This window comes from Danio rerio, chromosome 6 (assembly GCF_052040795.2).
Source record: "Danio rerio strain M-AB ecotype USA chromosome 6, GRCz13ab, whole genome shotgun sequence".
Taxonomy (NCBI): Eukaryota; Metazoa; Chordata; class Actinopteri; order Cypriniformes; family Danionidae; genus Danio; species Danio rerio.
The window spans coordinates 14,759,287-14,775,929 of NC_141026.1; the positions used below are offsets into that span (position 1 = coordinate 14,759,287).

Sequence of the window (16,643 nt, forward strand, 5' to 3'; positions counted from 1 at the left end):
TGTGCACTGAAGTGTGAAGGAAATTTAGTGTAATTTTCTTTGAGGCTGTGAAGAGTCAGTGGTTGAAGTTTATTTTTGCAAAAATACCTCTGCATTATAGCCCCAGCCTTGTGCTGTGTTTCTGTCATTTTTCTGACAAGTGCTACAGTAATCTACACGCTCACAACGGGGGATTTATTGGATATTTGTTAAAGAAAGGATCATTGAAGACTATTGATGTATAGGACTTTGTTAGAGCTTGACAGGAACTTTACAGTACACAGTTCATGGATTGGTTTCTTCTATTTCACAAGTGTAAGTAACTTAAGTGCGATCAAAGTGGTTGCCTCCTTGTTTTTTCTAGCTTGCAAAATGTGAATTTAATTGTGTTTTGTTACTTGTAACAGATCCACACGACTTGACTGTATCTAGTTAACTGTATATTCTCATATCGCATCTAAAACCACATTGAAACGTGGCGTGTGCCACTTTGTTTATGGATTTAAATGCGTTTGCAAGCTCGCAATCCTCTGCTGTTTGTCATTGATATGGCCACCATCAGCTGTTCCTATACATGTGCGGTGGTCAAGTTTCAAAATAGTTCAGCATTTGCCACTGTGTGGAGTAATACTGAATGTGTGTCAGGGTTAAGAATAGAGCAATCAGCTGGTGTTTAACTGCATTGCTTTTTTTTAATGCCCTCCTGCATTGAGCTCACACATACTCTACACTCTGACTATTTCAAAATTGTTAATAAGCCGTGGTGGGCATTTCTCTTTGTCTTGCCCTGAACCCACTCCACCAATCACAACAGATTGGGTAATTGACCAATCAGCGCAGATTACCTTCGCACTAAGGAGAGATTTTGGAACAAATGAGTTGCTGAATGAATCATATGGGAGTTCTTGGGATAATTAGGTAAAAATAAATGCATATTATAAGACAATGGAACTATTTTTGACCTTGCACGCATATCAGCCTGTTGTTGGAGACCCCCAAAACCAAAATATGAACCTTTTAATGCATAATAGGGGCTCTTTAACTCTAAAACACGGCAACAAAGCAGTTTAGAATACAAACATAACCTATTTTTTGCACTAACCTTGTAGACGTCCTATAGGGGGTCACTGGCTTATGGGTGTGAATGGGACAATGAACAAAAAGAGTGATTTAATCTCACTGAGTGCTAAGCTTTCACATTCAGCTGTGTAATGTAAATTTGATGAGTGCTTGAATGTGTTTCTTGGGATTCAAACGGACCGAATGACGAGCTTTGGACCCGTGACTGATGAATCGTATAGTGTTTGTCAGTAATCTGATTATGTTTCTGCTCTGGGAGAGATATAAATACAAGTGTGTGGCATAGGGGCAAACTCTGAGTGCGTTTAGGTGAGAAACAGAAGCACAGGTGTCCAAATCCTCTAAAACACCTCTAGGGAATGAAGCTAAGCCTCTCGGTTTAAATGGAAAGAAGTGCAAGTTAAGGTAAACGGCCGCAGATGGAACTAATTAATGAGCTTTACAGAAGAACAGCAAGAGAGGAAGAGCAAAATGCAGCAGGAGGCTAGAAGCCAAGCGAAAGGAAGGCAAATAGGAACAATAGGATAAATCGAAGCTAGACAGCTCTAACAGCTGTGTCAGATTAGGTTACCGTGGTTACAAGTGTCCAGCCCACTGGCCCACAACAGGCAGAGCAAAACACTCTAGAGGTCATGATGTTAACACAGCCCATACGCAGGTGGCGTCTGTTTGAACATAGTCAGCACTATGACCTCAGGTAAACCTGTGGGAAATAAACCTTTCAGAAAGGATTTCAGGCTACATTTAAACAACGATGTTGTCAAAAATAAAAGTCTTCCCTTGTAATAACAGAAGATACACTCCAATGTTTTTATTTTGAATTATTCTTTTTAGTACCTTGAAACCCATTTTCAAAGAACACATTTTCATTCAATAAATTGCTGCTGTTGTGTAAACAAAAAGGCAAAATGCATTTAAGTTGATATAAATATTTTTTTTTTTTTTTTTGCTGAAAATGTTGTTGCCTAAAGATGTATGCAATCTGCATTCCAAAATAAAAGTACAATAACCCAAGGGGTTCAAAAAGAACATTTATAAATATTTACTATATGTACTATTTTAAAGGGCACCTATTTTTCAAAATTTAAAATAAGTCTTTTGTGTCCCCAGAATGTGTCTGTTTCAGCCCAAAACATCCATCAGATTATTATTATTATTATTATTATTATTATTATTATTATTATTATTATTTATTACCTTTTAGAATATTGGAATTTTTGTGTGTGTGTGTGTGTGTGTGTGTGTGTGTGTGTGTGTGTGTGTGTGTGTGTGTGTGTGTGTGTGTGTGTGTGTGTGTGTGTGTGTGTGTGTGTGTGTGTGTGTGTGTGTGTGTGTGTGTGTGTGTGTGTGTGTGTGTGTGTGTGTGTGTGTGTGTGTGTGTGTGTGTGTGTGTGTGTGTGTGTGTGTGTGTGTGTGTGTGTGTGTGTGTGTGTGTGTGTGTGTGTGTGTTTAATGCTGGTCCTTCCAGCCCACTGTTCTCACATACTTGTCAGAGTCTTTCTGTCTCCGTCAGATAACAGTGACAGACATGAAGCAGATCTCACATAACGTTAGTAAGAAATACTACAGTAATAACTTTCCCAATGATTTGTTGTGAAGTTCAACCCTTTCTGCAACGATGAGCCACATACAATGATGTTACGAAGTTCACAGACACAGCAAGTTTAACTTTGCACTGTTTTTGCATGGCAGTGTGACTGGATACACATTAATACCCACTTCTCTATGGACATCAGTTATGTTAATGTATAAAATAATCCTGATTTAACCTCTACGAACCGGGAGACTCATTGGGCCCTGTCATACACCCGGCACAATAAGGTGCAAAATGTGGTTGCCCCAACATGTTGCTATTTTCAGACCAGCACAACCTTAATTTTCTGGTTTTGCGCCATGTTGTTTAAATGGCTAATCCAATTGTGCCACTTATGGGTGTGCTGGTCTAGAAATGAGGTGTGTTAAGCCGCATTGTTGGCGTGTTTCTATTTTGAGGAACTTAAATAGACTGTGCAATAGACAAGCTGAAAGCAGGTCTAAAGTCCAGCGCGGAGTGCGTTAGTTATTCACGACAACTTGCTATTTTCTATATTGTTGTTATTATTATTATTTTTATTTTTATTATTATTATTATTATTATTATTAGTAGTAGTAGTAGTAGTAGTAGTAGTAGTATTTATTATATGCATATTTATATTTGTTTTATTAAAAACAAGCTTAGATTTGTCCACCTGTCAGCTTTCGGACCATATTGGGCATAGTATGTGTGTTTGGATATAACTTTTTTGACTACACTTATTGTTATTATAGCTCATTTGTTCATTTGCTTGAAACTAGAACTGAATTTACAAATAGTTTTGAAACAAATCTTTTTGCTCTACAAACTAAATTAAATATGTGGGCTAATGAATGTCTGTGCGTACAGCACGTTTCCTCATCTATAAAAGAGAAAGTAAAAATAAAGGCAGATTGAAGATAGATCTTTTTTTAATCCTCGCACTGCAGATGCTCTGTTTTCTCACTAGTAAAGCATTCAGTTTTCACACTTACAAAGTCATGTAAATAGAAAATGTGCCATGGTGCGACCCAACTGACTCTTAAAGGGAATGGGAGACGAGACGCTGATTGATTTTATTCTCAATACACACTCAAGATTAATTAAGAGAATAAGCACAGCCCTGTTAGACCATGCGCCGTGGTGCAGAGCGGATTTTTTCATTCTTAAAATAGCAAACGTAAAAACGCCCATAATGCTTTTGCACACTGTGCTTTAGACTTTGTGCCTAGATCATTAAAATAGAGCCCATAGTGTTTTTATCACTCCAATATGACTGTGGACACACTACACCTACACACAGTTCTGTCCAAACAGCTTACAAATAATGATTTTCATCATAGGTGCCCTTTAAAGTACCACTCCAGGTTTAGTACAATTTGTGTATGATAACTGACATGGACAATATTCTCTTTTTTATTTTTATTTTATTCTTTTTGAAGGAAAGGAATAATCATTAATGCAGTCATGCACACATTTTGACAGATAGTATGCCAGTAATTTGATGCTTTGCAAAAGTTGCAGACACCTTTACCAATATCAAAATGCTTTTTTTTTCATTATACGTAAACTTAAATAGGCCTAAGCTACTGTAATAAAGAAAATCTCAGATCAGTTCATCTAGACATTTTAATCCGATTTGCAAACTTGTTTGAAAAACCAAATTAGCCGGAGATCAGTTATCAAGATTAAAAGATCCAAAATCTGCCAAATCATCTTAGATCATTTAAGTAAAGTATGAAGAATTCACCCACAGATTGGAAATATTGGGAGAACTGGTGATTTTTGTTCTGGTGAATTTGCATGTTCTCCCTGCCTTCGCGTGGGTTTCCTCGGGGTGCTCCGGTTTCCCCCTTAGTCCAAAGACATGCGGTACAGGTGAATTGGGTAGGCTAAATTTTTCGTAGTGCATGCATGTGTGTGTGTGTGTGTGTGTGTGTGTGTGTGTGTGAATGTGTGAATGTGTGTATGGATGTTTCCCAGAGATGGGTTGCGGCTGGAAGGGCATCCGCTGCATAAATACTTGCTGGATAAGTTGGCGGTTCATTCCGCGGTGGTGATCCCGGATTAATAAAGGGACTAAGCCGACAAAATGAATGAATGACATTGAGCAAATAAACCTATTATGTCCTTTGACAATGGATTATATTGTTGGCTTTACAATAAGGAAAACGGCAGCTGTAGTTGCTGGAATTTTACAGTGAAAAATACAGTAGGAATGTAATAGATCTTGTATACGTCAATGTTTTGTAGTACTCACATTTACACAATGTATTACACAGACAAAAACAACCATAAGCATGGGGTGATAAAGTCATATAATGAACCAGTGCTCATCACAAACAACTTCATTCACACAACTACAAATACACCACCATGGTAACACAAATCAAATTAAAGTAATGCAATAAGCATTATTTATCAACATTAGATGTAACATAAAACTCTAATGTGTATAACTCCATGAGGAAAATATTTTTTTAACTCTTGAATTTTACTGTTTTTTATTATTATTTATTTTTAAAAATCACAGACCGTGTATTTTTTGTAGATTTATCTTTTAAAGTGTATTATTTTACAATAAAAAAATAAGACTGGGAAGGCACTGATGTTCTTTATATTTCACCAAGATTCATTCATTGTAACATGTCTGACCTCTCCAGTGCTCCACAAATATTCGTATATCATTTTGAAGGGTCCTCATGAGGTACTTGTACACACTTCTGAATAAAGCCACTGGTATTTGCTAGTATTGCCACTTGAAAGGCCTTAAAGTCTTCAAAAACCTGCTTAAACTACAGTATGTGATAATGAGGCATTATTGAGAGGGCAGTTTTTACAGTACCTTCTCACAGCCTCATTTTTTGTTTTTACTCTGCATTACAATAAATGTTAGTACACAGTCTAGTCTTCCCCAAACACATTTTTACTTAAAGCTCTCTAAACTTTATATGTTATACTTTTGACTATACACAGCCCTTACTTAAGTCCACGTCTAGTTGAGTTGAATCATTTGAGAGAGTGGCAGGGAATGTGTGTTTAAGCACAAATGAGGATTTGATGATCAGTTTATTTCAGTTTCTCAGGCTGGGATGATGATGATTATGATGCTACAGCAACACTTAGAAAAGCCCCACAAGCTAGAATGCCTCTGATTGGCTCCTGGTCTGTTGCTATGGAGCGAGAGCCTGCCTTGCTATTGGCTAATGCTGTGTGGATCCGAGCTGGTAAAGGTTGGATCTTTTCATTGTTGAAGTGGAAGGTCATTATTGTTGGACATCTGTCTGGATGAAGTGATCTATTGATGTGTAATGAGGGGAACATGGCTGTTTTTGTCTGTGTCAGACTGTAGTTTGGGTTGGCAGGGATTTTCTCCCACGTGCGGGTTGATTTTAAATAGCTTTGATTATCCCTAAGTTAGAGATAATTACTAAGGCATGTGTTTTGTATGACAGAGAAGAGGTGAAAACGGGGAGGGAGCGTAACCGAAGCAAGAGTGTTCTCACGTTCAACTCGGACTGGCTTCAGGGGAATTATGGGCTGGGGATCTGGTTTTCTGAATGACTAGTTGACTGGTGTGTCTTAAGGAAGCCCTGTATAATTAAGTTGTTTTTAGGGCTTTGCCCACCAGATCAGATGCATATCATGGAAGGCGTTTCTGCTTTAGAGCAGATGTATGGAACATTGCTGAATGGAAAATCACACAGTGCAGGTTTTAAGACTATAGCAGCATTGCTTTTTTTAAAGGGATGGTTCACCCCAAAATAAAAATCCCTCACCATTGACAGTATTCTAGGATAGAGCTGGGTGATATTGCAAAAAAATATCACAATATCATATTTCATATCATTTAGTATCAATAATTGATTAATTTTTAACAACACATTTAGGAATATTACTAGTTTTTTTTTATATTTATGGTAAAAAAAATATATTATATTTATTTTAATTTACCAACATTACTAAGACAAATAGTTTTAATAGTCAAAAAATCTCTTCATAATAAAATAAACATTAGTGCTAAAGAGACTCTTAAACTTGGTTAATAAAATGTTACAAAGTGTGTCCAATGGTAAAGCGTAAATACTGAGCAATCAGAGCAAAGTTTAAGGCGTGAATAATAATAACAGAGTAAACCTCAAACTCTGTCAACAACTCAAATTATGACAATGAAATCTGAGCTTTCAAGTAATCATTATTTAAATACATGTTGTAAAATCACAAATTGTGAAGTTGAATGACTACATTACCCCTATGCTAATACATTTTTCAGATGGGAAGCTAGTGGCTGGGATGCACAAGAAAAGAAACCAAAAAGCCACTCTGACTACATCCTTACATCTCCTCACTGCTGCTGTTTGGCACTCATTTACGCATGTGTTGGTATTCTGACCTAAAGTGACAAGCGTGTGCGCGTGGATTCCTTGACCATTTACAATAAGCTTTATGCTCGCTCTCCCCTGGTGTCTCTCGTAATTAGGCGTCTGTCTTCTCAGAGGATGACACACGGGGAAACCATTGCTGCCGCTCTGATGCAAGTTTATGGAGAAAAGTAAAAACCGCTGCAGTGTTTGGGTGCACCGTGTTTTTCTGAGTTAATTAGTCTGCTGTTATTACTGAAATGTGTACAGTCTATATGTGTGAAGCAGATTGGTTAGTTGCAAACAAGTCATAACTAGAATGCTGTAAGAAAAGGAAAATAATAATTCATTGCTTACCTGGTCTTTGTCTATGATTATGTCAGCTCACCTCTTCTGACATGTCTTTTTAAATTTGAGTGGTTCGTTCACGTGACACAGGCAGTCCCATGTAAGCTTAACCAATGGGCATAGTCTGAGTTGGAAGGGCCCATGATTGGTTTATTTTAAGTAAAATCGGACGGAAAAACAGAGAAGAATGAAGTGCCTGCGTCATATCTTTAATATAAATCAAGGTTTTTAAACTAGTTATTTTTATAAATTATTTTAATGATCATAAAATATTTTTATAACTGTTTAAGATTTTTTTTCAATCAAACTTTGAGGCGCCACGTTGTGTACTCCCCCAGCCAAAGCACCCAAAGCAAACCTCCGCGAACACAAGCGAACTAGCAGATGAGTTGAATATAAGGCCCAATTCTACCCCTTAGCCCTTCCCCTTACCCTTATCCTTCGTTTTGCACGTTCCTGAGAAGGGGTAGGGGTGTCCCAACTGTCTTCAGCTCGAAGGCGTAGGGCTAAGGGGAAGGAATTGCCCTTCGAACAAAGATTTTTCAGGACCACACTCTGTAAACACTCGAAAATTTTCCAGAATAAACCAGCCACAACAGCAGGATTGCAGCACCCAGAAGATCCTCAAATGAGTATTTTTTTTTATGTCATTATTACAAGTTTTTACAACAAACAAGCATATGTATTAAAATATTCTTAACCGTGTTCATGTTTTACCATTTTGTTTAAAAAAAAAAAAAAAAAACGCTAAAATAAAAACTGCTAAATTTTGCGATCTATAATCCAACATTCTGATACTCAGTGACTCTCGAATACCCTGTCAGAAAAGTCTAGTGGCTGGGAATGAGTTTTTTACAGTCTCTGCTTTAATGTTAATACTGTTTTTGGGGTGTTTAAATAGATGAATATGGCCACTGTGTGCCGTACAGTTACAATCTTATTGCCACATTAGATCGTTATGATGACATCATTTCTGCCTTCAGTGATTTCTTAAAAATAAACATAAAAAAATAATCTGATCTAATCTTATATGAAGCAAGAGATTGTGATGACATGATGACGTGTGTAGGTGCTGTAGTGCTGTCCCAATTCTTAGGGGAAAATTTAAAGCCCTTCCCCTTAACCCTCGGTTTTAAGGGCTATGGGGTAGGGGTACAAAAATAGAATTGGGATTGGGCCTAAATCAGCCTTTAAGATATGAAAGTAGTGTGTGGTATAAATGCAAAGTATTTAAGGTCATTAATGGCTTTTGTTATTATGAATCATGGTTGAAATAAACCAGTTAATTGAGATGAACTCTTCAGAAGAACCACTTTGCAGTTCCTGTTGCGACAGATCAGTAGTGTCAACATACATATGCATAAATTAGAGTTTTACTTTGAATAAGGAATAAAGAGCTCAAGATATCTTGAGTTTTGTTGTAAACAATGCCAGAACAATCACACAACTGTCAGAGAAGAAGAGGCTATTCATTAGGTCTTCATTCAGAGAAAGACGACCTGAATGCAGAACAGTTATTAGGCACAAAATGAAGCACAACTATGTGATGGAGGAGAAGGGCATGACTGAACAAGCGATAGAGGGGGAGGAAGTGTGTGGGGGAGAGAAAAGAAGAAAGAGAGAGAAGACTGGAGTAAAGTGGAGAATAAAGGGTATGACAAGCTTCTGCGTGTGATTTATGGCCTTGTATTTCAATAGTGTCTTGTGGACGCATTTGTTTTAGAAACGTAACTTTGCTCAACCTAAAATCCTTTCCAAGGAGTTTAGGGCACAATAGTCAAGTTCTTAGGAAAATGTGAAGCTGAAGGAGTGTAACACAGACACACACATACACACGGAGAGAGCGAGATTAAGAGGAAAACAAGAACATGAAGTCTCCCACTTGTCCTCTGTCTTGGGTAGAGTCAGTATAATTCTTCTAAACCTGTAAAACTGGAATACAGCACTAGCTTTAAGCCTACAGCTGAGCTTTTTTTAGGTTGTGTCACTCTGTGTGCATGTATAACAAACCTCAACTGCATGATTCTGTCAACTAAAAATAAAACTATTATTGATAAAGTTATATATAGTATAAGTTTAATAAAATAATATAATGATAAACTCAAACATATAGGGCCCTATCATACACCCGGTGCAATGTGGCACAAGGCGCGACGCAATACTCTTTTGCTACTTTCAGCTAGGCGCAAGGGTCATTTTGAGGTGTTGCGTCACGCTGTTTAAATAGCAAATGCATTTGCGCTCAAATGTGCGCCCATAGACGTTCTGGTCTTAAAAAGCAGGCGTGTTTTGGCGCATTGCTATTTTCAGAAACTGTAAATAGTCTGATCTTTAGACCAGAACAAAGTCGGTCTATTGTCTGGCTTACACACTACAAACAAGATGCAGAGCAATACGCAAATATCTTTACAAATGAAAAATATATAATATCTTAAAGATATATATATATATATATATATATATATATATATATATATATATATATATATATATATATATATATATATATATATATATATATATATTACAAAACATATTAATTTCTAGCCTAAATGAAGATTTAAAAACCACTGCCTTCATCTCGGGAGGCTTTTTCAGTTCATTCAGTTTGCTTTTGTATAATGTTCGTATTATTTATTATATCCATATTTATATTTGTTTTATTAAAAACAAGCTTAGATTTGTCCACCTGTCAAATTTTAGATCATATGGGGCATGGCAGGTGTATTTGGAAATAACTCAGTATTTTGACCACACTTGGTTATTATTGTTCATTTATTCGTTTGCTAGAAATTAGAACTGAATTTAGAAATAGTTTTGAAACAAATCTTTTCCCATCAAATATTCCCATCCTTAAATTAGCAAAAATGCATTCTGACACGCCCTGAAAGTGTTTGCGCCCTGCGTTTTGCTCTCTGCGCATGGACCGTCAAAATAGAGCCCATGATGTTTGATCTTGAACTTTATTCACATACGTGTATGTGAGTACATCCGATTTCTCCACACATCCGAGCTTCCACACAATTCCTTCATGTTGTCCCAACACAAATTTTCAATAGATTCTGGCTGCAGATTTGCACTTGCACCCTCAGGCTTGCACACTCTGACTTGCACGCTCTGACTTGCACGCTCAGGCAACCGGGCTTCCTCTGCAAGTGACGTCATTTACAATCGCCACTTGTGGCCGCTTGCATGAAAGTCCTTCAGTAATTTAACTTAAGGGTGTCCCTTAGGTGGAAAATCTAAGGTACCAGATTTCATTAAGATCAATGCAACGAGCGTCTAATCTGTCACCCTCACTCAAGTGCCTTTTTCCTAAGTGTTTCACTACTGTAGTTTCTGGCAACATACGGCGCCGGGCGCCGCTGTTGCTATAGTTACTTAAACCGATCGTAACGAACCACGAATGCTTGCCTTACTACAGCTCTGCAGTAACGTACACATCACCTGTGCCGCTTTTTTTCTTTTAAGCGAGTCGAGACGTTCCCTTATCCAGTCGATCTCAACATTATATTTGGAGGACCTATAAAACTGGGCTGGGATCATGTTGAGACTTTTAAAGCTGCACTGAAACGGATTTCATATGGATACACTCCTGCGCAGACGTGCTAACTTATAATAACATGTATATTAGTTTCTTTATTAAATGGTTTCATTAAATTATTTATCTGCAGATCTGTTGGTCTTTTATCTAAAACATTTTTTGGGGGTGAGAATGCTTGCATTTTGAGTGTCATTTGTTTAAAGGAGCTGATTAGGTGCCTTAAATGTTTTAAGATGAAATGGTTACTAAGGACTAAAGGGAAATACTTAATGGCAGCCTTAAAAATTCTTATGTTGATCTTTTTTCTTTTTATTCTCCTTGAAAAACAACTTTTACTAAGGGTACCCTGAACCTTAAACTGAGGGATTTTTTTGGTTAAAGACTTTCAGGCAACTGAGCCTTGCACTCTCCTGCCACGTCACTTGCATCGGCATCTGCATTCTTAATTGCAATCATCCTGGGACCTGCTGAATAAAGAATTGTTACCCAAGTCGTTCAAGAATCATTGCTGTAAGTCCATAAGGTGTATCTGTTAGTTGTAATACTACAACTCCTTGAAATGTTTAAAATAGCTAAAATTCAAATTTGCCTTGTTTTTTTATTATTATTATTTGTATTCATAACTGTGGAAGAATACTTTTTGTGTCTAATTAGACCTGATAGTTCATATAAATAAACAATAAGCTTTGCTTGTATTAATGTTAATAGTAGCTTGCCTTGGTAAATTCACATAAAAGCATTATAATCATATGATGAATATACAAACCGCTTTTTGGGGGGTGGGTGGGGTCTGTCATGGTGCACAACTTAAGTACTTAAAATTATTTGACAACATCGTCACTGTCAACGCAAACGAACTGGAAACTACTTTCGGTTTATTTATGTTGATTTCAAGTGACGTGACGGGTGCTGGTGTCGTTTGTAAATGACGTCACTTAAGAAGCGTAACATTGGAAGCGTGGTAGCCTGAGCGTGCAAGCCTGAGAGTGCAAGGCTGAAGGTGCAAGTGCAATTTTACTAATTTAAGTGGATCGAACCTAATTAAGTTGCCCCCTATATATATATATATATATATATATATATATATAAGACATAATTAGACAGAATTAGACATAATTAGTTATTACTATTTGCATGGACTATTTAGAAAAAAATTTTGTAATGAAGTAGAGAGGCTGTTTACTGAATCAGGTTATGAAAAATGAAAGATTTGTTTATTAAACGCACACTAAAGCACATTTAGTCCTTGGCTTACTATACGAGGAGTACATGAACACATAAACTTAGACCCTGTTTATTCTAGTACGTTAACGGTTACGCCTTCCATTCACACTACCCTAGAGTTTATAAGCCCTGAAAACTGAGTTTTAAAACACTGAAGAGGCCATTTTCATTTTAAAACACCTGCTGCTCCATGTCCATGGTTCATTTTCATATTTTTCTTATGACACATGTACAAGTTATAGCTCAAATGAAAGCTCTTGCCGGTGCTTATGTGGTTCTAGCATTCTTTTTACTGAATTATATTCACATATCAGACAGTTGCCGAATGAATCGCGGTGTTTCCATGGCGCAGAAATGAAAACAATACATTCATGATCACTAAGCAACCCCAGATAGCACAGACAGCTGTCATCTCTTACCTTATGCTGTGTGCTTCAAGGTCATTCTCCTCTATTTTTGAGGTGATGTGCATAAGTAATCCTTTTAGATGTCTGATGTGGTCCAGACACCGTGAATTACGTTTGATCAAACACAAGAATAGTGAAATATGAAAACAATGATCGGTCCCTGTGGCTTGTATAGCACCTCTTATGAGTTGGAATACAATAACTTTTGCATAGATTATGGTAGAGACATTTTTCTTTTTTCCTATGATTACAGACATGTGCAGGAACCACCAAAATGTATTACAGCACGCTAGACCACACGGTACCTAAAAGTTTTCACACTTTCAAATTTGAGTTTATAAAAAAAAAAATACAAAAAGCGCCTCTTTTTAGGTGTTTATCATAACACAGACAACATATACAGTTATTTTAAACACTTTCAATAGTGATTTATGAAAATTCAAAGGGTTTTCTTTAAAATGATAAAAAACTTTTGCATTTACACCTCTGCATGTGGATTTGGGAAGCTTTTAAATTTGGGTAGGCAAAATCCAAGCGGAAATCCCAAAATAGCAGCAGAGTTTAACTGGTTAAATACATTTTAATACAAATTAAAGTTAAAATGGAATGATGAAATACCTAAAGATGAAATGTTATTTAAAAAATGAGATCAAATAAATTGCTTGATTTTTATGTAAAAAAAATCAAGTGTAGTGTAAAATATCATTCACCTCTAATTCGTTGAATGTGACTGTAAGGCATTACGATATTAAAGTACTTAATTAGGGTATTTTTGTACTGTTAAAAAAAGCATTTTACAAATGGACTTGACTTGAGATTTTAAATCTATTTGGACTGGTGTTGATTTTATACTTTGTTGTTGTTGTTGTTTAATGGCTTTATGTATAATGCATTTGTTCTCTCTCTCACTTCTCCTCTTTTATAGGTAGATTGATGTGGATGCGAGGTGTTCCCTGACTTCCCAGCCCCTTCCCCTTCCCTCAGTTATCCCTTCCCTTCAGCGTGTTCTGTCGGTCCAGCACACTGCGGTCAGCATGACCTCCACCTTGCAGACCCTGGCCTTTAAACTGGCCCCTCCCTCAAGAGAAGCTGGGTCAGGACAGCTGGAGCCCTGTAGTGATGTACAGGGGCGACGCTATGAGGTTGTCCCATCAGTGGTCTGCTCTATGTGCTGTCTCTTCGGAATCATTTATTGCTTCTTTGGTGAGTTGGCTCTTCATGTTTACTAGAGCGACTATTCGTAAATGTTAATAAACTACAGTAGTAAAGGAGCAAAAATTTGTTTCAAAATTGTCCTAAGACAAGTGTAAATGTTGTAGGACAACTATGAAGAAAAGTATTAATCCACTTCAAATACCGACTACCATACACTCATCAGCCACTGTATAAGGTACACCTTACTAGTACTGCGTTAAACCCCCTTTTACCTTCAGAACTGTCTTAATCCTTCATGGCAGAGATTCAACAAGGTACTGGAAATATTCCTCAGAGATTTTGCTCCATATTGATGTGACATCATCACACAGTTGCTGCAGATTTGATAGCTGCACATCCATGATGCCAATCTCCATCTCTTTCATGTTGTTTACGCCAAACTCTGTCCCTACCATCCAAATGTCGCAACAAAAATTGAGACTCATTAGACCAGGCAATGTTTTTCCAATGGTCTATTTTCCAATTTTGGTGAGCCTATGCGAATATTAGCCTCGGTTTCTTTTGCTAACGGGAGTGGCACCCGGTGTGGTCTTTTGCTGCTGTAGCCTATCTGCCTCAAAGTTGGACGTGTTGTGCGTTTAGAGATGCTCTTCTGCATACTGTATCTCGGTTGTAACGAGTGGTTATTTGAGTTACTGTTGCTATTTTATCAGCTCGGACCAGTCTGGCCATTCTCCTCTGACCTCTGGCATCAACAAGGCATTTGCACCCATACAACTGCCACTCATTGGATATTTTCTCTTTGTCGGACCATTCTCTGTAAACCCTAAAGATGGTTGTGCGTGAAAATCCGGGTATATCAGCAGTTTCTGAATTACTCAGACCAGCCTGTCTGGCACCAGGTTGAAACATCCATGCCACACTTAAATCACTTAAATCACCTTTTTTTTCCCCCATTCTGATGTTTAGTTTGAACATGTCTACATGCCTAAATGCATTGACTTGCTGCCATGTGATGGCTAATTTGAAATTTGCGTTAACAAGCTGTTGGACAGGTGTACTTAATGAAGTGGCTGGTGAGTGCATAAAATATGCATGTCTCGAAACTATTACATTTTTAATATTAAACCTCAAAAAAAATGACTAATAATTTATTTAAATTGGTTTTAATGAGGCGATTACTTATTAATCAATAATTATTTTTGACAATATTTCTGTTTATTTATTCACCTCAAGCTTTTGCATAATGACCTTTTTGTTTGTTTGATTAATTTTTTTAGAAAATCTTTTAAAATGTGTCCCACACATGACATGCAAGAAATCAATGATAAATGATGACCATGATTTATTCATTCATTTAATCCCCTTATTTTAAGTAAAAATGTCTGCACTTTCTTAATTCATTCCCTCAGTTTACTAAATCGTGTATTGATCTTACTAATTAGTTCCCTTATTTTAAGAAATGAAGAAATTTGTGCTGTCTTTCAAGGTAAAATGTGTGCAAAAAAATAATACACTTAGTTGTACTTCCTGTCTGCATACTATACTTCACGTTACAGTATAACATTATGATTTCTGTTTTGTAAAATAATGATAATAGCTATAACTAGTTACAACTAATCAGCATATCAAGACAGGATCATAAAGAAAGCATCCTGTTCGCAAAAAAGCCCAATACAATACATGGTCTGAAGCACCAGCACTTGTTAGAAGGTAATGATTATTACAAAGAACAGGATTTATCTCAAACAGGAGAACGATTTAGTAAATCATGCACTTAGTTTAGTAATCAGAGGAAGAAATTAAGAAACTACACATCATTTACTTAAAATGAGAGTATTGTTTAATAAATCAAACACATGCTCTAGTAATATAACTAATAAAGAAATTGTGCCCATGTTTTTTTCTTGTGTGTTATGTGTGGGGCTTCCTAAAAATGTAATAAGTACATAAAAAAAAACATTTCGCTGTCTCCTCTCCACCAATCAGCTGGTGTGTGGTGTGCGGTCTGGCGCAAAATGGCTGCCGTCGCGTCATCCAGGTGGATGCTGCACACTGGTGGTGGATGAGGAGATTCCCCCCATTGTGTGTAAAGCGCTTTGAGTGCCCAGAAAAGCGCTATATAAATGTAAGGAATTATTATTATTATTATTATTATTATTTATACAGAGCATAGAGCAAATGGAAAAATAAATAAAGTGGACAACCTCGATTAATATACATATACGCTCCAGCCAGCATTGTGTTTCTGTTCATATTAAATTCATATTCATATCATGTTTCTATTTAATAAAATAAAATAAAAAATAAAATAAAATCCACGTAATGCAGAATCGGTCAGAATACAACAAACCTATTTCCAGTGCATTCTTCACAGCACCACAGTTTGCATTTTATCATAACTGTTTCACTCAATTTGCATATAGCAAAATGACATTTCGCAAAGTTAAGAAATTTCAATTTAAAAAATTTCATCATATACCACCCCTTTTCCAGTTGTACACACTTGTTGCTCTGCAAAGCTCAGTTTCACGCGAAATTTACTAAAAGCATGTACTGTAATGTAACTTGCAGCATGGGATGCCCATCCTTCGTTGATGTACATTCGAATCATTCATGTTTTTTAAAGCGCAAAAGAGATTGCATGCTGTTGTGTCAGATACGAGCAGAGCACACACATCTGAAGTCATCTTAATGTGAGCGTTTTATGGTCAAATACATACAAATCTGTGTCAAAACGGGGTGTTTAGCGATTATTCATATTAACTCTCATTTATGTAATAAACAAAAGAGTTGACATGTGAAAGTGAAACCATTAATCAGAACGGTACTGCTCTTAAAGTGACAGCGCGCAATATTCCTGCTGCTGACTGTTTTTATCATTAATCCAACAACAATAGGACAAAATCACTCACTGCTCTTGACTAAAAGACTTTTGTAGCTCTAGTTAAAGTTTTTTTTTTTTTGCTGTGAAGATGCTTGAAGCACAGTTT

The 16,643-nt window shown here is 36.8% G+C and overlaps 1 protein-coding gene across 8 annotated transcripts in view; it reads left to right on the forward strand.

The window, feature by feature from the left end:
• The window catches only part of tmem198ab (transmembrane protein 198ab), a 263,787-nt gene that overhangs the window by 55,309 nt on the left and 191,835 nt on the right, over positions 1–16,643 (forward strand). For 7 of the 8 annotated variants that reach the window (XR_015492815.1, XM_087255782.1, XM_087255785.1 and 4 more), the window contains 1 exon segment: positions 13,421–13,698. Coding sequence is in view for 7 of the 8 variants with exons in the window: in XM_087255782.1 (XP_087111908.1) it covers positions 13,530–13,698 (169 nt within the window). In the remaining variant the exon portion in view is untranslated. 8 annotated transcript variants of the gene reach the window in all.